This window comes from Kogia breviceps, chromosome X, assembly GCF_026419965.1.
Source record: "Kogia breviceps isolate mKogBre1 chromosome X, mKogBre1 haplotype 1, whole genome shotgun sequence".
NCBI lineage: Eukaryota > Metazoa > Chordata > Mammalia > Artiodactyla > Physeteridae > Kogia > Kogia breviceps.
The window spans coordinates 88,528,686-88,552,885 of record NC_081330.1 but is presented as its reverse complement, the minus strand read 5'-3'; the positions used below and the strand labels follow the sequence as shown (position 1 = coordinate 88,552,885).

The 24,200-nt window shown below is 39.7% G+C and overlaps 2 protein-coding genes and 1 long non-coding RNA gene across 9 annotated transcripts in view; 1 reads left to right on the top strand and 2 right to left on the bottom strand.

Annotated features, from left to right (window-relative positions):
• Positions 1-3,398, bottom strand: part of FAM120C (family with sequence similarity 120 member C) — a 146,629-nt gene extending 143,231 nt beyond the window's left edge. For 2 of the 4 annotated variants that reach the window (XM_059049739.2, XM_059049741.2), the window contains exon 1: positions 2,352-3,398. In XM_059049739.2, coding sequence (XP_058905722.1) covers positions 2,352-3,038 — 687 coding nt within the window. In that variant the 5' untranslated portion in view covers positions 3,039-3,398. The remainder of the gene's footprint in view (positions 1-2,351) is intronic. The other 2 variants (XM_059049744.2, XM_059049740.2) reach the window with 2 other exon arrangements.
• On the top strand, positions 2,365-15,729 carry LOC131747798 (uncharacterized). The gene is made up of 5 exons (XR_009332997.2): positions 2,365-2,774; positions 6,721-6,758; positions 9,276-9,322; positions 13,687-13,762; positions 15,392-15,729. It is a non-coding gene; the product is annotated as an uncharacterized lncRNA (long non-coding RNA).
• The window catches only part of WNK3 (WNK lysine deficient protein kinase 3), a 186,198-nt gene continuing 172,389 nt past the window's right edge, over positions 10,392-24,200 (bottom strand). For all 4 annotated transcript variants that reach the window (XM_067023028.1, XM_067023027.1, XM_059049735.2 and 1 more), the window contains 2 exons: positions 19,714-19,916; positions 10,392-15,704 (listed from right to left, as the gene is read on the bottom strand). In XM_067023028.1, the coding sequence (XP_066879129.1) occupies positions 15,378-15,704; positions 19,714-19,916 (530 nt within the window). In that variant the 3' untranslated portion in view covers positions 10,392-15,377. The remainder of the gene's footprint in view (positions 15,705-19,713; positions 19,917-24,200) is intronic.

Below are 24,200 nucleotides of genomic sequence, written 5' to 3'. Positions count from 1 at the left end.
TGAACAAAAAAGCTGGAAAAACCCAAACCCATACTCAGTGTTCAATTCCTGCCAACCTCCAATCAAAATCTATTCAGAGCTCACAGTAGGCCATTTTACATCTCCACATCCTTGTCCATTCTGAACCATCTTTCCCAGCCCTCCTCAAGGCTCAGTACCCATCTGTGAAACCTCCCCCAACATTCACACCCTCACCCAGAATTAACCAATGCCCCCTACAGGGACCACATTTTTTTATCATTAGCAATTAGCTCACGGTACCTGCAACTCTGGTTTTCAGTCTGTCTCTTTTAATAAACTCTGACCTCTGTGAGGGGAGGGATCCCTTTACTTCACTCTGAATCCTCAGCAACCAGTACAGTACCTAGCCTATAGCAGGCACTCAATAAATAATATAAATGAATAGCCCAGACCTGTCTTTACCCAGGAGCCAAGGAAGATTTTAGTCCAGTGTGGGAATGATTTAATCACACTGGCACTTTAGAAAGATTCATCTTAGAGTACCGTTGTTAAGAGCATGAGCTTTGGAGCCAGATTGCCTGGGCATGACTCCCAGAATCCCAGCTCTGCCATTTATTGCCGGGTGACTTTGGGCAAGTTTCAAAACCTCCTGTGCCTCAGTTTCCTCATTTGAAAAACGGGTAATACTGCTTCACAGGTTATCGTGAGGATCAAATGAGATAATTTTTGTTGTTGTTGTTAAAGCACACAGATTAGCAGCTGGCACATAGTAAGCATTCCATCAATGTTAGTCACTGTTGCCGGCAACCAAGTTAATAATGACAATGAGGTAAAAAGTCCTTAAAGCTCAAGTGGTAGCAGTGAAAACAAAGTGGAAAGAATGGCCATAAAAGAAGAATCTACTGAAATATGCTCAGTTAGGAAGGCAAGCAAATGAGTGTCTGACATATTTTTTCTCCTACTTTGTATGTCTGAGATAGCTCGTGATTGAATTTTTTAAAAAAATTATTAAAAACAGCTATAATTACCCAGCCTAGGCACAGATTAGATGCTGCGCACAAGGAGTCTAATATGACTGGACTCTAGCCACAAGCTTCTATGACCACTGTGAGTTTCTTTATGCAGGTCTTTCAGTCTCTCAACTGAGACTGTTTTCCTCATTACTCCACCCAGCACCATTTCTTTAGTTTATGATTCCCACAATTCCATATCCTATCTTCTGACTGTGCACACATCCCCAAAAGCCTTGGTTGGGGAATGGGTTTGTGGTTTTGTCCTACCCAACCCTGTACTGCTTTTCTTTTTCTTCTTCCTGCCCACCTCCTTTACTTCTCAAGCCTTGCTATTCCCTACACGTAGGAACTTGAAACCCAAGAGTATGGAAAAGCAACAGAGCAATAGCAGTTGCGCCAAGAACTGGGGTTGCTGCCAAGCTGTTCTCCAGGCCCCATATGCAGTGACCAACTACATGCAGAGATTAGACTGAACTGTCCATGGGGCCTCACATGCTTGATATTCCCGTTTGCTTCTGTTCATTTTCTTTCTCCTGCTTAAATAAGCCTCTTCCCAAACCTGGAACCAATTCAAATCCAATTCATCCTTGAAGACTCAGGTGAGGTCCAACTTCTTCAAGGAAGCCTCCTCTGACCATTTTAGCCCAGATATCCCCCCCACAAAACAGGTACCAATCTGTACCATAAATCATAATCACATACACATTTATACCATTAAATAAATGTTTCCTGTGTATATATTTGATATATTTGATTTTCCAAGGGCAGGAACCATGTCTCACATGTCTTTTAAACCCCTTACTCTTAGTAGGTTAATACTTGTTGAAAAGTGACTGAACCAGTGGGTTTGTTTGTTCGTTTGTTTAAGCTAAGGAAGGATGAGGTAGAAACATGTTGAAATGAAAAAGGCTGAATGAACAGATGGGTGCAAAAGAAGCACTGGTTCAAAATTCAGGGAAAAGCTGTAGAAGAAAGGTGTTCAATTAACACGTTTAACTGACTTGCTGCAAGGTTGGAAAAAGAAGAGAGATGTCAGCTGGAAAAATTTGGAAAATGCAGCTTGAGGCAGAAGACAGCAGGAGAAAGATGGGGCTACAGAAGAAATTCTGCTAAAGCCTAGGGATAGGCCAGTTGGATAAAGGGGGTTATTGGGATGACATGGGTAGAGATGTGGTTATGCAGGTGAGCGAACCGGTAGGGCGTGGTATGAAGGGTTGGGTAGATGGATAAAATGATCGAGGGTAGTTAGGCAAGTGGGTTAGCTGACTGGGCGCTGAGTGGGTGGATGGGAGACAGGTAAGTGGGTGGGTGGTTAGGTGTTTAGTTGGGAGGGAATAGGTGTGGGGCGTATTATTTAAGATCCGGCCCCTCCCTCACCTTGACCCGGAAGCGGATGAGCGCTAGCCTCACGCAGTGGCTCAGGCAGGCCGGTGGCAGGAACCAGGCCCGTGGAGGAGGGGTGCCCTTGTTGCCCACGTGTCCCACGATCAGTTGCGCTGTCTGCCGCTCGGCCTGGCACCGACGGCCCCACTCGGCCAGCCGGTCCTTGCCCAGGCCCCCGGGGAACATGACCACCAGCTCCAAGCCGTCGCCGCCGGGATAGGCACAAGCCTGACATAGCGCTGACAAGTAGCCCAGCATGGCGTTCCATTGGCCGCCACACACCCAATCCGTCTGGTAGCCGCCATAAAGCCGAGGCAGCGCTGAGCCCGCGTCCACCAGCACCCGGGCCCCGGGCAGCGGAGGGGGCGGCGGCGGCGGGTGCAGCCCGGGGTGCGCCTGGCCGTGATGGTGGAAGTGGTGAGCGGGGTGATGGTGCCGAGTCGGCCCCGAGCCCCCGGAGTAGGCACCCAAGGCAGCGGGCGGGAGCGGCGGTTGCAGAGGCGCGGAGCCCCTGGCGGCGCGTGGAGCCCCGGGCGCTAGGGCTGCCGTAGGCGGCAGCGGGCGATGCTGCTGCTGCTGCTGCTGGCGCGAGACCGTACGCGCGAGTTTGAGGAGGTCCACGGGCACAACAGCCCCGGGACAGCGCTTCTCCAGGAACTCTTGGAAGCCCTGGACGCCCATGCTTCGTCGGTGGGCAGACGAGACGGCGGCTGCGCGAGCAGGCTAGGCGGCGATCTGGGCGCGAAGCTGGGGGCGGGCGCGTGCGCACTCCGCGGGGGGCGAGGGGGCGGGCAAAGGATTCCCGAGGGGCGGGGTGAGCTAGCGAGGGAATGAGGGAGGGGTGGGGAGGAGACCACAGACTGGATTTGGGTGGAGAGGAGTGGTGAGGCCGACCGGACTTAGGAGACGCTGGGAGGATAAAAGCGATGACGGGCTCTAGTCACTTCTCTCATATCCCTCTATGGCCGCTCTTCACCGCTTCAAAAGGGGTGAAGCTTCTTACTTCTACCTCCAGGAGCCATGTTACCTCGTCTTCTCTATGGTACACGCTTTCTAGCTGGAGGAGGGGGAGCGGGGCGGGGCATTCTGGGAGTTGTAGTCTCCTGTACGGCCTCGGGATACAGTGTTGGAACAAGATTACCACCCCTGTCAGTCCTTGCATTCGCTGGGTCTCAAGGGGCGGGGCGTGATACGCGTTTAGGATTTGCACTCCAACTCTTTGCATCCACCGAGTTGCTTCAGGCTATTTACCGTCTTTCCCAGGAAAAGGAGTTGGGAGGGGAGTGATGCATCATGGGAAAGGAAGTAGAGTGGATTAATTGAATTCATCTAAAGTATGCTAAAATTCCCCAGGAGGAAGAATTTTCCTTTGGGGGGAGGGAATAATGTGCGGAGCTTTTAATGAATGAGAAAGGACACATATGAAACGTAAAAATAACGACCACCATTTCTGTAACAATCGACTTTTAGCTACTGTAATTCTTTGAGGAAGAGTTCTTGGCCCCAGTTTATGAATGGTGAAAATTGTATAATTTATTTGCCCAAGGCAATGCAGAGACGAAGTGAAATCGAATATCCATTGTACTCAGGAGCTCTTTGGTCAGGGAGATAAGCACCAACACAAATTAAACTACAAGTTGTACCTTTCTGGTACTCACTGAGCTACAATGTCCTATGGTTAGGACCTTTGTTTGCAAACATTGTGAATCGATCTGTCGGGGAGCTCTAGAAAAATAGCGGTAAGGGCTCCAATTCCAGACGTACAGAATCATCTTTTGAAAATCTATTCAATATTTTCAGCATTCTCCTTGTTTGATTCAGATATAGCACCAGTCTTCTGGCTGACTGGCGTTTAGGGCACACTGTTTCAACCGGAGGAGGGTAGAAAACAGGATCTGTTCTGTCCTGTAACAGTGCGTAGCAGTCAGATCTGGCTTGGAACTTAGTAGAAGGTGGGAGATAATGGCAGGCCGAGTAAGAACGCAAAGGTTTAGAACCCAAGAGTAATCAAGGTGAATGAAATCTGAGAACAGTGTATTAAGATACAAAAACTGAAAAATCTTCAAGCTCCATAAATTATCATAAAAGACTAGTGGAGATAGAACAAGCCAGATTGGCAAAGAATAAGTAGATGTTGAAGCAATGCACATAAATAACTCCTGTGAAAACAAGCAGTGAAAGGAGGGAATAGTGGCTTGAAGGGATGGTGGATGGAAGGAATAGAGGTTTTCTAGTATAATGGACACCTATTGGATTGTCTACTCAGCCCTCCTTTTCTAGGAATTAACTTTCTCCCCATTTACAGAGTTATAACAAAAACTGTCATGTTAACCATAACCATCGCTGACTGTGTCAAAGGTAGATAACAAACACAAGCTGGGTCGATCAGAATCTCATTCCCTAGACATTTGGAATTGGACCAGAGAGATCAGTTTTTCTCTAAGTGTAAAACTTGGAAGCTGTCAGTAGTCAATTTTCCTATCAGAGGGACAAAAGTAAAAGATGCTGGTCTGCAGGAAGAGAAAAAAACGCAGACTCTCAGAGCAGAGATGGGAGATAGGGAGTCTTCATCGTGTTTAAGACCCAGGTTCTAGATCATTCCTCAGGCATTCTTGCCCTTGGTTTCTCTGAGGCAACCTCATATCCTTACTATTTTTAAGATAGAGTTGGGTTAGAAACTACTCATGACCAAAAAATTATTAATTCAAGAACTGGTACCAGAAATGGGGTGTGGCAAATTATAGACCCTAAACTATGGAACTGACAAAGATTGGAGATCTCCCGTATCGTTAATTGGAAGTTGACATTGTGTTATTTGGCAGCGAAGCAGTTGCTTATTGCTCTTGAGACTCAAAAGCAGAGCAGCCCTTCTGCCTATATCAAGAGTTTAGCAGTTGCTAATGGTTAGATATTCATGCGCTTTGCTGATTTATTGTCTCATTTTAGATGTCCCACTAATTAGGAAACTGGCATCTAGTTTCCAACAAACTGGAACGAGGTTATCTTTATAAGCCACAATAGTATTCCTTGTTCTCCAGCTCCCCCAAATGTGATGATCTCTTCCTCTGTACATGCATTCAGCTGGAATGCAAGGAAGGGAGGGTAAGTGTAACATTCCCAGAGCAGGTCGGAAAAGAGAGGCTTCACATCGTTGAACTCAACCTACTGTTTCCTATCCACGCTCTGAACTGGAGACCTTGAGCATAATGCTAGGGAGAAGGAGCCAAGTCTTTAGGTAGAGAGCTAAGAAATAGAAACTCTGCAACAGGGTGATTATTCCCTTTAGCAAATCTGAAGATTCAAAGAGCATAAGTTGACAAGATTCTTGGCACTTGTTATTAGCATTGTGAGTCCCCTCAAATGAAATTAACAGGCAGTCATATGAGGTTTTGAGGAAGTTGTATCACTAGAAAATCCTATCTAGTGAACAGGGACCATGAGCCAGCAGTGATTCTCAAAGTATGGTCCCTGGACCGGCATATCAGCACCTAGGAACTGTTAGAAATGTAAATTCTCAGGCCTCACCCCAGATCTCCTGAATCAGAAACTCTGGGGGTGGGGCTAGCAATGTGTGGTTTAAATGGTGTCAAAGATAAAGTCTGACATTAGTTAAAGCAGTGAGGACAGATTTTATTCAGTTACTGACAGTAGGGGAAAGAGCAGAGCTCCATTCCCATTTGTGCAGAGGTGACTGAGCATTTTAAAGAGAAAAGGAGGGAGGAGGAGCGAGGAGAGGCTCAAGTAGAGTCAGGGAAGTGAAAACTTACAAAGGGTTGGCCAGTGTAAATGCAGTTAGGCTAGCTGTGTCTGCTAGCTGGCAATTATTTAAGTTAGGATTATATCCTCCTGCAGTTACTGGGAGGCAGAGGCCCTAGCCTTCCTGATGACTACATTTCAAAGGAATGGTCCTTGAGACACACACTCTGAAATTTTAGGAGATACATATACATCTCAAAGGGACAGGGGAAGAATTCATAGTTTTAAGCCCTTTTTGGTAAATGCTCTAAGAAAGGGAGGTCAGGGGTCTATTGTCAGGTGTCAGCTAGAGCAAGCTATAAATTCTTTTTACATCCCGACCTTTTCCAGATGGAAATTGGGTCATCCCAGAGACTCCGACTTAGGAGGCTAGAAGCCAGGTTCGGTCTAGTCTCTTAGTGCGGGTGTTTGAATGGAGTGTTTGTGTCGAGAGGTTTTGCAGGTCGCACTAGTTCTCCAAGTGATTCTAATGCACCCTTACGTTTGAGAATCACTGCTCTTCTAGAGCAGGCCCAAGTACAGACTGGTAAAGCAAAAAGAAGCATCAATAAACTGACTTCCATAAGTTTTTCTATACCAGTAATTTATTTCCTTCCTTCCTATCCAGGTGGAAATGGTGCATACTTGGACCGGTGGCTGATAAAGGTGTGCCCCTCTCCTTTCCTAAAAGGGAACTTAGTGGTTAATCTAAATATTTCTCTACTATTGCGTGTTAGATCTATTGATGGCAGTTAAGTTTATCAGGAAGTGGCAGGATCAAGATGATCCACATTTAGATTGTCACTGAACTAGATGAGGAAGGGGCATGTCCATGCCGTGCCGTTGCTCTGGATGCAGTAGTTGCATGTGACTTGCAATTGTCCATAGATTGTTAGGTGTGGACATTTGTGGAATTGTAGGTATGGGGAAAATGGCATATGTGTTTACGGGGCAATCAAACGGAGGACTATAGGTAAACGTCTGTTTTGTCTCCCCAGTACCCCTTTTCTACCACTTTCTCTACCTTACCCTCATGGTTGCACCAGGAGCTTATTCTTTATGTACGTTCCTAGAGAATGTGGGATTGAGCTGGAGGAGGAGAGATGTAAAATCCTGGCTTCACTCAAGCACCTGATTTATGTTCCTAAGGCCCATCTGCATTATCCTTGGGTGTTTTGAGACACCACCACCATCTTTATAATAAATCCCTCTTTTTTGTTTAAGCTTGTTCAAATTGGGTTTCTATTACTTACAAACAAGAATCTTAACATATATAGTACAAGAGAAACGTTATGCGAGGCATAGGCCATAGAGAGGGAAGAGATAACAGGCCAAAGCCCTGAAAGTAGAAAGGGACAGTAGATGTCACAGAATAGTGGTTAAAGTGTGTGCTTTGGAGCTAAGATCTGGGCTCCAATACCAGTTCAACTCCTTATTTGCTATATAACTAAAAAGTTATTTAACCTCTTGAGCCCTTATTGTATCTATGAAATAGGGACTCATTAATTTATTCAACAGATTTATTTGGTACCTACTACATGCCAGGAATAACACTGGGCTAGGAGAAAACAGTTTTCAAGGCAATCAAGGAGCTTAGAAGGGAGATGATAATGGTACTTACCTCAGAAGCTTTTGAAGATTAAATGGTATATTAAAGTGCTTAGCACAGTAACTGGCACAGTAAGCACCTAATAAATCTTAATTATTAAAATGAAGTTTGGAGAGAAGCATAAAGAAGTTGCATCGAAAATTCATATTGGATTCAATCTTCTGATATCTTCCACCTAAGTAGTAACTAGCTGTTCAGTTTCTGCAAGGGGCCCACTTAGCTTTCTCTATTGCCCAAATCCTTGGGGGCTGTTTGAGAGGCTGTAAGCTTATATGGTAATAGTAAATAATTCATTAGAAGGTCTAATAAGGCTGCTATATAGCTTGTGTTTCTTGAACCAGCAATAATAGCAGGGAGGTCATTTGATTAGTAAAGGAAACAAGGACTGTGGTTCTCAACCCTAGCTAGGTTAATATGATATAAGTATATCACCTGGGGAGCTTTTTAAAACAACACTAATTATAGGGATGGGGCCCAGACACTAATTATTTTTATTTTAAATTGTGGTAAAATACATATAACAGAAAAATTACTATCTTAACCATTTTTAAGTATACAGTTCAGTAGTGTTAAGTATATTCGCATTGTTGTGCAACCGGGACACTAATTTTTAAAAATACCTCCCCAGGTGATTTTAATAAGCAGTCAGGGATGAGAACCTCTGAACTGGAATGGAGAAATCTTACAATTTTGTAACATGCATGTGAACTAGTCTTTTCCAATTCTTCATCTGTTTATCCCAAGGTCCTGCTCCTATGCAGACCATCATCTATGCTGTACTTCATTTCTGTCTTGAGCTCCTGTCTTAAGACCCACCGTCTTTTCCCCAACTCCTACTACTTTAGCTCCTTCTAAATTCTTTAGCCACAGACTTAATTCTGTCATCTAATTCTTTTAATCTAGTGCTCATTAATGATGGCACATTTTAAATGGGTTTTATGGTGTTTTATCCCCCACCTTAAACACTTTCATCTCTGAACCTCACTTTACATCATCTGGCACCACTGGGGCCAATACCCAATCTTTCACCAACACACCTCATGTTGACTCGCCGGTTGGGTTCAGTTTTGTCACATCTCTATGACTGTTTCCTCTTCTCTTTAGTGATATGTAAGGTCCCTTCAGTAGTTGTTACTATTATTTGAGCAGACCTACTAGACCTACTATGTGTCAGGCACAGTGCTAAGCCCTTTATGTTTTTTCATTTAGTCTCAAAATACCACCAGTGAAGCAGTTATCCTTTTTACAGATAAGGAAATTGAAGCTAAAAAGTTAAGTAATTTTCCAGGTTCACAAAGCTAGAATACAAATCCAGGTCTGCTGGACTCCAAGTGGTATCTGTATCAACTATAATAAGAACCAGGGCCCATTTCCAAACCAGTCTGGTTTCCCAAGTGCAAGTTTATTGTGGAAGTCACTAGAGATGTCTAACAATAAGCACAATTAGCAAATTTGGGACATATCTCATTTAATACAACCACCTCATTTTACAAGTGAGAAAATAGAGGTTTGTGAGGTCTGTGAGTCAAAAAACCTGTGTTTGTTCAACTGTGTACCTTGTATCCTCCCTTTAGGGATCACCTAGGAGAGAATACCTTGGAGTCATTGTCATTAAATCAAGGTAATAGATTTTTTAAAACACTTTACAAATCCTCATCTAATCTTGAATATTTCTGATAGGCCTCTTATTCTTCCTCCAGGGCTGTTTGCATAAACATATGCATGATTCTTCTACCTAAATTATCAAATGAACAAGGGATCTGACCTCATTTGACAGTTTCCCAAGTCACTGTAGTGTGGTAAATGAAAGATGTGCAATGGAGATTTCCAAATGCACTTTTTTTCTGAAGGTGGACCATAAACACTGTCAATATGAAAGGAAATACTCCTTAATAAGTTTATGCAAAGGGCACATTTTGAATTCTTGCTTGTACCATAAACATATACTTCTCCTGAAATTATAAAAGAAGCACTGGATATAACCTCATGAAAGATATATGAAAAGCATATATACTAATCATAATAATTAGTTGAAAACATAGTCTAAATGTATTTTGATTATTATTATTACAGTACATCTGAGAGTCAGTATGGCCTGAGGTTTTTCCCATTAATTTTGGAGTCAGACCTGGGTTTGGATCCAGGCTTCATTATTTACTAGCTATGGTACCTTGGTAAATTCTTTAATCTCTCTGATTCTCAAATTTTCTCTGTAGAGACAGTAACAGATCTAGCTTATAGGATTGTTTTATGAATTTTATCACAAGCCTAACTAACACAGTAGGTACTCAGTAAATCATAGTGACTGTTCCAATTATGGCTCATTGACAAGTGAGGAGAAGGGGTCCAACTCAAAATTTGTTGGAGCTATAAATCAAGAGGTAACACACAGCTTAGTTTGTTCAGCCAACGTATCTATAGGACTAAAGTTTTTAAATCTGCTAAATTAGATTTGGTAAATGAAGAACCAGTTTAAGCCAGATGATTGCAGTGACTATGACAGCGTTTTAATAAGATAACATACTCATTTTAACACAGCCTTTATTTTCTGTTTCAAAACAAAATTTCCAGGAAACAAAACAAGTGGTTGGGTAGAAATGAAATAAAAATCACAGTTTCAAAGAACCAAAATCAGACAACTGCTTAAAGGCAGATCACTTGGTTTACCAAAAAAAATAATAAAAGTTAATGTCAAGAAGGATTAAAATTAGGTTTAACAACATTTCATATAATGCTACATTCCCCAATTAAGAAAGGAGAGTTCACATATACAACTAAATGTTAAGTGTAGAGAAGTGGCTGAAATTCTGCATACTTCATAGTAAATTAATTATGCATGAAAGTTTATTAATTGCATAAACTTCCTGAGTGGCTCCCATGCTGCACTAGGTCTACATGCTTAATATTCATATCAAACAAATTACAACTTTAAGTGATTGAGCATGACAGACCTTGAACAACTGCACTTTCCAATCAGTCACTGTTTCTGCTGAGGGTATGTTCTGGACCACAAACCTCAATCTGAAATCTTAAATTATAATGGAGAAGAAAAGCAACTTAAAAAAAAAACCTGGAAGGATGACAAGCACACATTTAGGAATTTTATTTTTCACTGGCACTTTTTTTTTCTCAAGAGCCCAGTTTCTCCCCTTCTTGCTTGACTTTTAGCCTTTTTGTTAGAGGTTTTTTTTTTTAATTAAAAGAAGACCTTCCAGAATGGGACTGTTGGTTTATATAATCTTCCAGCTATCTCAGTTGAAAATAACTTCAGTGTAACCTAGTTACTATCCCAGGCCCCTGCCAATGGTGGCTGTCAAGGTCCCTGACCAATGTTTGTGTTCATCCTTCACATACAAAGACTATTTCCAGGGTGACATGAAAGCATCTGGCTCCATAAAAATTTCATACTAACTTCACTTCAAAGGATTTTACCAAGTTTGAGTGTCACCATTTTACAATTTGGATTGTTTGTGTGTTTTTGATTTCAATCCCAGAAATTACATTTACCAAATCAATGACCTTTCCTATGCCCTGCTCCCTTACTGGTTCATCTTCTAAATAAAGGGGGAAAAAACAAGTCCCCAGTAAACTACAGGATGAAAAATGAACAATCTGTTCTAGAAAATGGCCTGCACACCACCTCAAATATCTCAAGATTCTTCTAAACCAAACAGAAGATTAAATAACTGATTCCCAAACTGATGGCAAGTATACCTCAGGAATCTACTTGTACATGAAGCCTGAAATACAGTATTTACTAATATTAAACATGCTGTAGTGTTACACACAGTAAACATGTGAAACAAATAACATGTGGTTTACAAATATTTGCTCAGTTTTCTGGAAAAAAACAGAGAATGCATCATTTTCATCACTCAGAAAAGACAGCAAAGAAGAAAGTCAATGCCTCCAATAAACTTTAGAGATTGGATAAACAGTTACGACTAATTACAATTCAACTGAAAGCATATGGCCATTTTAAGGTAATAAAATATCACTGCAAATACCTAGCAGTATGCTAATATGCTGAATGACAGGCTACTGCTGTAATATTTGTCAAATATTTCATTGTGATAGTTAAAGCAGTTTCAACCCATAGCCCTTTAGGCACACAGACAAGAAACGCATCTCTAATAAAAGATACGAAGTTATAGGCACCAGACTGTCTAATTTTGGTACTTTCTTACCATTTGTTTATTTTACAACTAACTTCTACAACTAAGTCCTATATTGCCACCAGCTGGATTTATTTCTCAGTTCTCCATCCCTAAATCCCCAAAGCTTATTTCACAGAAGCATGTGGCTCTCGTCACTTAAACATAGATTGGTGCCAGAGTGATGGTCCCTCTCATTTCAAACTCATAGTTAGCAGGCCAGATTTATAACCTGAAAGAATACTGAGAATCAAGGCAAAAAAGCAAGTTTCACAGGCAGTGTTTACATGTGTACCCCAAAACAGCACTGAAAAAGAGGTAGATAAACAAATGTAATTGGACTAGAATTAAATCTGCGGTTCTAAAATGATACATCCCATCATACTGTACATAACACTCCACACTCAATCCAAAAATCACAGCAGAAAAGTGCCTTTTAAACTTTCACAGATAATTTTGCTGTCAAACCATTAGAATTCATGCTTGATATAAAACTGGCAAGAAAAATATGAAAAACGAAATGGATATTTGTTATACTACAGCAAATTGCCTTAGAGATTCAAGACTGCTACAAATATACATAGGGTTATTTTCATTAGATTTACACCAATACTGGTTTCATATTCTTATGATGTTATACCCAACTTCACAAACATAGCAGCAGGTAATTCATGATGAAATGCTCACATTGCCACATATGGAGTTACAGTACTATTCATCAGACTTGCACTTTGAGAAGTAAACATGGTGGTTGGACACACAGACTACACCCAAATAAACTTTACAAGCGGGATGGTTTAGTATAACCTTTTTTTCTTCTACAAGAAGGAAAATGGAAAGGACAGGTTTGTGTGTGTGTGTGTGGTGGAAATGGGAAGAAGGCCCTTGTTACATAGTAGGCTCTTTGTTAAGTAAGAAGGGAATTTCTGAGCTTTACCTCAAGAGTTAATTATTTCTGGGGGGAGGGGGAAGTACCTCAGCAAGGATGAAAACAGCACTATCGTATGATTTAGCAAAATTATGAAATAATGCAAAACCCCTAGATAGAAAACTAGCTAATATTTACAGTCAAAGTGACTATAATTGGAATCAAACATTTAAGTAATGGGAAAAAATAACTTAAAAACCCACAGTGATGTGAATAACACTGTTTTCATTTCTGCACAAACTCACTTTTTTCTGTATTTTTAAACTTATACACGTTACATATACATCATGTATACATAACATAATATGTTAACCCAACTACTGCAGTCAGCATGGAGACAGCAGTACACTACTCACCATCTTCAAACTTTAGAAGACTACTTTTCTTTCCAGCAAAAAATCTGAAAAGATTCTAAATATTACAAGGCACTGCAAAATTCTGCAGGCAAAAGAATGATGAATTATACATAAAACAGAGGTGGTGGCAAAATGTGGGACATATGATGTAGAGCAGCCATTAATAAATGTAATTGTGCATGTCATCCATGGAGCTTTTTTCATCCTGGGGTACACTGTTTAAAAGGATTGCAACTTGAGAAGAAGGGATCATAAAACCTGCAGTATTTTCACTTTATAGGTTGTAAGTCTCAATGTAATCACACAAAGCCGACTCTAATAATGAAACACAAGCAGTTTTAAAGAATTACGGATTTTAGGCACATTGTTTTTGTACACGTGGAAAATTGCAATGCAAGAATTTGCATTACACTAATGTCCTAAAACCACTTCAACTTGCAAACCAATACTGTAGAAGAAATTTGAAGAATCTGTACATAAGATTTAGAAAGACTCATCCAAACCAGAGTATGTTTTATGAAAAGAAAACTGTGGCTCTTATCAACAGCAATTCTCAAAATGCTGCCCTGGATGCCCCCAAATGATAGCAACAGAATCTTCATGGTGCTGAGTGTGATCCTCAGGTAAGTAACATAAGACACATTTTTTTTTAAAAAAAGAGTATTGAATGTCACAAAGTAGACTGTGCAAAAAAAAGTACACCCATTAAGTTTTCCTCATTACCTGGCAAGATCATGGGGTAAAATTTTTAGAGGAATATGGAGGAAAATCTGTCAACAGAAATGTTGGGTGATCATCTGGAATGTTGACCAGTAGACAGAACTCATTATTATGTAAATGTGTACTAGAAATGACCTTGAAATCTTCAGAGCAAAAACTGTTTTAAACATCTTTATATGTGGTAGTTGATAAATACCATTTTAGAATTCTATTTGGGTTTCACAGACTGAGCATTAGGTAACTCTGTGACCAGCCTTTTAAGATTATTACAGTTAACCTTCTTGAAAACCAAAAGTGTATATTTTGACATTGCCTCCCCTCCTCCTAAAACTGGATAAAACCCAGTAAAGTGCAACTTGACAGTGATCTCTCTTAGATTCTAAAGAGGCTGCCAAAATCATCTGAGATCTAAAATAATCTAAGATGCTAGATACTAACAAGAAAACTATAACAACTGAAAAAAAAAGGTAATCCCCCCAAAAAAGCTAAGGGCAACTTAAATAGTATTGTTTGAGGGTCTCCTATCTACTGCAGGACAATGTATACCCCACATCTCTTAGAACCCTGTAAAGCCAGTGTTTCATGTGTAAGTCTCAAAACCTACAAAACCTACTGTGTCAAGTAAATTTCACTTCAGAAGAATGGACTAATAGAGGTGTGACTTGAATCCTCTTTGTTAGGAACACAAAGATTCCCCCCAAATGAGATTCATATCAGCTGCAATACATCCCTCGCAAAAGAATGCAAGCCAAACCAATGCCTCTCAGATGCTCAAAAACAATGTAGTGTGCACATGAGAAACAAAGAGATAGCTGCTTTGAATTACTATGGAAATCCTAAAGCAGCTACAGTGTCTGCAGAATCAAGGAACTGTTACAGTTCTGTTTTTTCCTTTCTCTCCGCCTCACCTAAAACAAGGCTTCACTCCTACTGCTGTGAAGACGGGAAGAAAATCACATTAAAAAGGGCTCATGTTCTATATTGGTTGACAAAGTTATTCTAATTTTATACACCAAAACATTTCCTGCAGCAAGTTACCCTGCCTTCTGCGAAAGGTAAACCTAAGATAAACATGTGAAGAATCCCATAAGACTCCAGCTGTTGGAGGGTCTCACTTTGCCCATGTTAGGGGAATATAAATAGTTTTTATACCTTTTAAAGAAAAGTATCATCCAGCTGCAGAGAGCAGCAATAATGGAAAGTGTCCTGGAAATGGAAATGCTCAAGCTGAGCTTATTAAAGCATTCTGAACAGTATTTTTAAAAAATCAAGTATCAAAGAGGATAGGATTTGAAGTGAAAAAACATTTCTGTGTGCAGTGTTCTATGTACAAACTGCACAGTTCTACAGGATGATGAGCTATATCAAATACTACATTGGAACAAAAAAATATAGTGGAAAGTAAACTCAAAATGATGGAAAATATGGCAGAACTCAAGAAGAAGAAAGTTTAATATCTTAGGTGTCCCGGAAATAATTCTGAAAAACATCTCCTTTTTCTTCATCTTCTACTCTGATTCACTTGGGACCAGGAGGGGTCATGGACGGATTCTGCACTGATGAAGCTGGAAATGCCTGCAAATTCATCCCTGGCTGGAACGGTCCCCCAGATTGGGTAGGAATTACTACAGACTGTTGTGGTCCTGAAATTCCTACCCACTGTACTGGATACCCTGGCCCCCCCACAGCATTATATTGACAAACATGGGGTATTCCATATGATGATAGTGGCCCAGGAAATGAAGGGCGTGAGAGTCCTTGTGGCAAGGAGGTTGGGACAGCTCCACGGATTTGGGACAGAGAAGAAATCCATGTTGATGTGTAGCCCATAGTAGATGGAGTATTCTAACAAAAAATAAAAACAAAAGATCAGTTTATTTGGTAGATACTTTTACTCATCTGTATTCTTTTTGGCTTACTACTCTCCCATTATTATTATTATTTTTTTCCTTTGTGGTATGCGGGCCTCACTGTTGGGGCCTCTCCCGTTGCGGAGCACAGGCTCCAGACGTGCAGGCTCAGCGGCCATGGCTCACGGGCCCAGCTGCTCTGCGGCATGTGGGATCTTCCCAGACCGGGGCACGAACCCGTGTCCCCTGCATTGGCAGGCGGATTCTCAACCACTGCGCCACCAGGGAAGCCCTACTCTCCCATTATTATTCTGAGTGTCTACCATTTTTGGAGTAACTTTCTGTGTGCTAAGCATAGTTATATACCTTATTTCATTTCATCTTTGTAACTTCCCTGCAAGGCAGGCATTTTTAGATGAGGAAACAGAAGCTCAAAATTGATAACACCCATCACCACTTAGCAAGTTAATAGCAAGGTGAGGATTTGAACACAGTTCCAGCTAACTCCAAGACCCCTGCTAAATTTCTGTTCACAGTTTAGTGTCTCCTTTCCTCATAATAGCACTACTTTTCTATATTTACTTCCTTCTGCCAGTCCCAGGCAGTCTCTCATTCAGGGCCACAGACAACAGTAGTCCATCTTACTACATAATTCTTTGGAGAAAGAGGAGCATGATTTAGAGTGGCATAGGGGAAAGCCTGGCATATAGTAGGTGCTCAATAAATGTCACCTCCCTACCTCCTCCTACTCACTATTTAAAGTCTGACATTTCTGTTATATTTTTGGAAATTTAAACTCGATAATTCTGTTTTGGGCAGTACTAAGAAAACATATTCCTGCCTGACTCTTCTTATTGTATTGTATTGTGATTATGTGTATGTATAGAGATTACTGAAATCTTATGCACATGGGAATAATAAGTCTAAATGGAAGTAAATAATTCTTACTTAAAGGAGAGCTTGGTATCAGTCCCAAATTCTTAGTTCTTCTAAATTGATGGTCAAGCTAAAACACTTTCAACTAAAGTTTCAAACTACAGTTAGGATAAAGGTTTTTAGCTTGACTCAAGAATGAATGACAAGATCTCTTGAGGTGGAAAAAAAACATTTAAAGTCCAGCAATCCCTTTTTTATATCAGTATTTTTGTTCTGTTAAAGTAAAACTAAATACTTCTGATTTTAAAATAGCACATATAGTATGATCACATTTTTGTAAAGCTATTTCTATGTATTCATATACAGACAGAAAGATATCTGAAATGATGTTTATCTAAAGTTAGTGACAATTATTTCTGGGTGCTAGGATTTGAAGGTGGTATTTTAAAATTTTGTACTTTTCTGCATTGATTAAATTCTATAACAAACACCATTATTTTACAAACAGTAACAATGTGATTTTTATTTAAAAAAAATAAAAATTGGAGATGACATGTTATACTTAATCTTCTCTTGGATATTTAAAAGGAATCTCAGATTCAAATGACCAAAACCAAATGTATGATCTTTCTTCTACCAAAACACACTGCCTGCTCATGTTCCCCTTCTTGATGATTGGTATGCTGGAATGATAGCCAGTTATACCAGCCAGAAACCTTGCCTTGACACCTCCCCTCTGCCAAACATCAGTTCCATCACTAAATCTGGTCCATTTTATCTCTTAAACATTTCTTGTAATCTGTTCACTTCTTTTCATCTCAGCTTCTCTCTTTTTAAAAATTGAAATATAGTTATTTAAAAAGTTGTTCAACTTCTCTTTATCAGGCCTACTGTGACTAACTCTTAATTGGTCTACCAACATCTACCCTTATCTTCAATAATCTTTCTTCTTGCTTCAAGCCAGAGTGATCTTTTCAAAAAGCAAATCTGATCATGTCAACCCTAGGGCTTCAATGGCTATCCATCTGTCTTAAAATAAAGACAAAGTTCCTTGTCATCACCACTTTTAAGACCCTCCTTAGATTTACTGTGCACCAATTCCTCTCTGCTCTCTTCACTTCAGCCTAATGGACCTACTTTCAGTCCTTTCATTCTCTGTTTCCCCATACAGGGGTTTTGCATATGCTGTTCTGCTTAGAATCATATTCCCTCCCCTTTTCACCTAGTTAACACTTACTCATCCTGCAGATCTCTGCTCAATCATCACTTTCTCAGAGAAGCTTTTCTTGACTTCCCTTTACTAGGTCAAATTTCCCTTACTGTATGGTATCCTATATCTCTCCTTTGTAGTCCTTATTACAGCTGCAATTTTATGTTTATTTATACAAGTCTGTTCATATCTAACTGTCCCACCAGCATATAAGTCCCATGAGAACAGGGAACATACTTGTTTTTGCTAATCAAACCCAGTGCCTAGCAGAGGGCTTGGCACATAATTGTGACAAAATTTTCCAAGGCACAGAACAGTGACATGCAAGAACATTAGATAGTGAGATGGGCTCTCCACACAAAGATATAATCAACTGAACCTAAAAATACAAAAATAGTTACCATATATAGGATAATACTATGTGCTAGGCACTTTATAGATGTTACCTCATTTAATCCTCACAGCAATCCTGCAAAGTAGGAAGGTATTATCCCTGTTTTAAAGACATGAAAACTGACGCACAAGTGACTTGTCTAAAGTCACACAACTAGTAAATGACTGAGCTGACGCTGGAACCCCAGTCCGTATAAAGACCTTCACCACTTTTATTCATACTCCATTTTCTACTCACTCTTCTTCCAAACATCCCTCATTATACCGCAATAAACCACCCTCCAACTCATCAACAAAGGCCTCCATTCACATAGTGCTCAGAGGATCTCTCACTGGCAGCACAAACACATTTATGCCTTAAAATTTGCCTCTAAAGGCTTCCAATTTTTACAATGGTGATACTATCTGTGTATAAATCAGTGCCAGGAATAATATAAATACACAGAGCCCTTAAGCAGATACACTGCTTACTAGTTTGGAAAATCTAGGCTTTTGAAAAATTTTATTCAATGTTAACACTAAATGTATTTTCTGACTCTTTACCAAACTACATGCAATGACTATACATACACACACATATGTACACAAAAATAACACACACATATACTCAGATATATCTTTCAATTATATGGGTTCAGATTCTAAGCCCTGATTCACATTTTAATAGATTTACTCATATTGAAAAAATAATACTTTAAAAATTCAAATACAGAAAAGTACAAAGTAAAACAGGCCCAAATTCCACCATCCACCATATTTTAATGGCTTTTCTTATTTCTATGCATATATACATGTATCTCATATAATTTTACACAAATACTATATATACTATTCTGTGAACCTGTCTTCTTCCCACTCCAGAATGCATTGTGGACATCTTTTTACATTTCAATTGCTTGTACACCTGACTAAGGCCATATGCAATTAAGTAGACATCCCGTCCATAAACTTAAGACATCTTTTATAATTTTCTAGTTTAAATATCTTTAAAATTCTTTTTCATATTGAATACGTAAGATAACTTATTGGCTCTGAGAATACTTATGTACAATTAACATAAGATAACTTTTCCTCAAAACCAAAATTCTTCTTGCACCACAAGATTGAATTAACCCTCACTCCAGATGCTTTCTTTTTTGATACTTGATGGTTTTTTTTTTCTTCAGGTATAATAGCCTAAAACAAGGGTTAGCAATCAACAGCCTGCCACCTCTTTTTGCAAATCAAGTTTTAATGGAACAAAGCCATGCCCACTTGTTTATGTCTTGTCTATGGCTGTGTTGATTAGTTACAACCACATGGCTTGAAAATATTTACTAACTGGCCCCTTCCCAGAAATAGTTTGCTGGCCCCTGGCCTAAAACATAATTTGCTCAAAGACATAATGAATCTAGACAAGGATAAAAGTCTCTATGTTGTCAAATCACACCACTCTATCATAGTGACTATAACTATAGGTCTTAGTGAATCAATTTTTATGGTTTTAGTTCTCATAAATAAAGAAGGTCAGGTATAAACAACTTACTTCATATACTTTGTTCCAGTTGTCTGTTTCTAGTTTCTGTTGACTCTGTTTAAGTTGGTTTAAACTTGGCTTAATAAGAGAATTTCCTACTGTTTCCTTTGTCCAGTCATCCACCAGTTTGTGTAAGTCATCTGTGAACATCCCTTTTTTACTAGCTGGAGACTGCTGGCATGATGCTGCACTACTTTCCACAAACAGTGCATCTATAAGAAGAAAAAAAAACAGAGAAACCAGGAAAAGGAATTAAAACTGTTAAACAAATATTCTCTTTCGACCAGTAATGCAGAACTACATATTGGGTATAGATAGGGTAACCAGACATTCTAGTTCTGGCTTAAAGCTATGGTCCTTGTGTAATTACTAACAGTATCCCTTTCACTCTCAAAAGTTTCTTCTTGTTTGGATGGCAAATTATATGGTCACCTTAGGTATAAGTCAAATATAGTAAATAGTATCTCAAAAATATTAGTATCAACCCTAATCTTATCATCAGGTTACTCAGACAGATACTTAGAAGAGTTAAAAAAACAATGACAGAATGTTAAAAATGGAAAGAACCTTAGAAGTCTAATCCAAACCACTTGTTTTATAATGGGGAAATGAGGCCCAGAAAAGGTAAATTGACATGCCTGAGTTCCTTTTTTAAAAAAATAAATTTATTTATTTGTTTTTATTTTTGGCTGTGTTGGGTCTTCGTTGCTCTGCGTGGGCTTTCTCTAGTTGCGGCAAACGGGGGCTACTCTTCGTTGCGGTGCGCAAGCTTCTCATTGCGGTGGCTTCTCTTGTTGAGGAGCACGGGCTCCAGGTGTGCGGGCTTCAGTAGTTGTAGCATGCGGGCTCAGGAGTTGTGGCCCATGGGCTCTAGAGTGCAGGCTCAGTTGTGCTGCACGGGCTTAGTTGTTCCACGGCATGTGGGATCTTCCCAGACCAGGGATCGAACCCGTGTCCCCTGCATTGGCAGGCAGATTCTTTTTTTTTTAAACATCTTTATTGGAGTATAATTGCTTTACAATGGTGTGCTAGTTTCTGCTGTATAACAAAGTGAGTCAGCTATACTTCTACATATATCCCCATATCCCCTCCCTCTTGCGTCTCCCTCCCACCCTCCCTATCCCAACCCTCTAGGTGGTCACAAAGCACCTAGCTGATCTCCCTGTGCTATGTGGCTGCTTCCCACTAGCTATTTTACATTTGGTAGTGTATATATGTCCATGCCACTCTCTCACTTCGTTCCAGATTACCCTTCCCCCTCCCCATGTCCTCAAATCCATTCTCAACGTCTGCGTCTTTATTCCTGCCCTGCCCCAAGGTTCTTCCGAACCATTAAAAAATTTTTTTAGGGCTTCCCTGGTGGTGCAGTGGTTGAGAGTCTGCCGGCTGATGTAGGGGACACGCGTTCATGTCCCGGTACGGGAAGATCCCATATGCCGCAGAGCGGCTAGGCCTGTGAGCCATGGCCACTGAGCCTGCGTGTCCGGAGCCTGTGCTCCGCAACAGGAGAGGCCATAACAGTGAGAGGCTCACGTACCGCAAAAAAAAAAAAAAAAAAAAAAAAAAAAAAAAAAAAAATTTAGATTCCATATATATGTGTTAGCATATGGTATTTGTTTTTCTCTTTCTGACTTACTTCACTCTGTATGACAGACTCTAGGTCCATCCACCTCACTACAAATAACTCAATTTCACTTCTTTTTATGGCTGAGTAATATTCCAATGTGTATATGTGCCACATCTTTATCCATTCATTTGTCAATGGACACTTAGGTTGCTTCCATGTCCTGGCTATTGTAAATAGAGCTGCAATGAACATTGGGGTACATGACTCTTTTTGAATTATGGTTTTCTCAGGGTATATGCCTAGTAGTGGGATTGCTGGGTCATATGGTGGTTCTATTTTTAGTTTTTAAGGAACCTCCATACTGTTCTCCATAGTGGCTGTATCAATTTACATTCCCACCAACAGTGCAAGAGGGTTCCCTTTTCTCCACACCCTCTCCAGCATTTATTGTTTGTAGATTTTTGGATGATGGCCATTCTGACTAGTGTGAGGTGATACCTCATTACAGCTTTGATTTGCATTTCTCTAATGATTAATGATGTTGAGCATTCTTTCATGTGTTTGTTGGCAATCTGTTTATCTTTTTTGGAGAAATGTCTATTTAGGTCTTCTGCCCATTTTTGGATTGGGTTGTTTGTTTTTTCATATTGAGCTACATGCGCTGCTTACATATTTTGGAGATTAATCCTTTGTCAGTGGCTTCATTTGCAAATATTTTCTCCCATTCTAAGGGTTGTCTTTTTGTCTTGTTTATGGTTTCCTTTGCTGTGCAAAAGCTTTCAAGTTTCATTAGGTCCCATTTATTTATTTTTGTTTTTATTTCCATTTCTCTAGGAAGTGGGTAAAACAGGATCTTGCTGTGATTTATGTCATAGAGTGGTTCTGCCTATGTTTTCCTCTAAGAGTTTTACAGTGTCTGGCCTTACATTTAGGTCTTTAATCTATTTTGAGTTTATTTTTGTATACGGTGTTAGGGAGTGTTCTAATTTCATACTGTTACATGTAGCTGTCCAGTTTTCCCAGCTCTGCTTATTGAAGAGGCTGTCTTTTCTCCACTGTATATTCTTGCCTCCTTTATCAAAGATAAGGTGACCACATGTGCATGGGTTTATCTCTGGGCTTTCTATCGTGTTCCATTGATCTATATTTCTGTTTTTGTGCCAGTACCATACTGTCTTGATTACTGTAGCTTTGTAGTATAGTCCAAAGTCAGGGAGCCTGATTCCTCCAGCTCCGTTTTTCTTTCTCAAGATTGCATTGGCTATTTGGGGTCTTTTGTGTTTCCATACAAATTGTGATATTTTTTGTTCTAGTTCTGTGAAAAATGCCATTGGTAGTTTGATAGGGATTGCACTAAATCTGTAGATTGGCAGGCGGATTCTTAACTATTGCGCCACCATGGAAGCCCCATGCCTGAGTTCTTGCAATTAGATACCAGCAGAGCCAGACCCAGAATTCTAAAGCCTAGAGAAGAACTCCTTCTTTTAATATACCATACTGACTTTCAACAATCTTCAGAAAACTAGAATCTCATTTAATTTTTTGTTTACTGATATTTCTGTTTATTATTGATAAAAAGAATGTCTATCTAGAATAGCAGAAATAAGAAGGCAGACGGTTTTGTTAGCTTCATGAGTTCTGGAGCACAAGATGTCCAAATAGATGAAATAAATCAATTTCAGATGTCTTCATCAGTGAAAAGTTTCCTAATCTGTACATCACACTGTCTTTAAATTACTTAGTACTATTACACAGGCTAACTAAATCATTCTCATAGAAAAGATTCATAAAGTTCCTCTGACTGATTTACAAGTCAAAACTTACAGAGTGGGTCTAAAATGAATTTTAGTAAATGCAGTTTTGAAATTTAAAAACAGTAACACTTCCACAGATTTAATGAAATAAACATGTGAAAATATCTTGTACAATTGTTATGGTACTTTTTAAATTGTGATAAACTATAAAAATGTAAAAGACAATGCAAGAAGCCTACATATAAACACTTTCAAGGTACTTTTCTTTATATTCTTTGAAACTCATAACAGGCCCGTGATATAGGTTCAGCAAGTATCATTCTATTTTGGGGATGGGAAGACTGGAATCCAGAAAGTAAACAGCTGAGGTTATATGCTGGGGTTAGAACCCAAGTATCCTGACTATTTGGTCAGTGTGCTTTCCATTGTACCACGCCAACCCATGCAACAAACTTGGAAAAGGATAAGAAAATTGCTTAATAAGGAGGAACATGATAATCTCAATGATTGCTTATGCATAGTCTGTCATTCTCTGTGACCCTTGCGCTACTGAAGGCTTAGAGTCAAGGAGATTAAAAGTTAAATGGACATAGGGAACTACACTCAATGTCCTGTGACAAACCATAATGGAAAGAATATGAAAAAGAATACACACACACACACACACACACACACACACATACACACATGACTGAGTTACTTTGCTGTACAAAAGAAATGAACATAACATTGTAAATTAACTATACTTCTATAAAATTAAAAAACAAACAGGAAAGAAAAACAAAAAAACAAGGGAAGTCTGAGAAAAACTGCCAAGAGGAGCTTAGAGACATGACACGTAAATATCAGGTGGTATCCTGGATGGGATCCTAGAACAGAAAAAGAATTTATGCAAAAACTAAGGAAATCAAAATAAAGTGTGGAATTTTGTTAATAAAAATTAAATGGAAACATAGTAGTGAAAATTGCTTAAGAAGAGTTTAATGAATTAAGTGGAACATATTCTCATATACAAAAGAGTTTTACAAAAGTAATTTTTACTAATTTCGGGTAACCATGATGTACTAAAAGGACGTACCGATCTTGTTGGAATTCCTACTATTTTTTTGAATTCCTACTTTTTTAAGATTTAAAACCCAAGGACACACAAGTCAGCCTATAATAAAAGTATCATT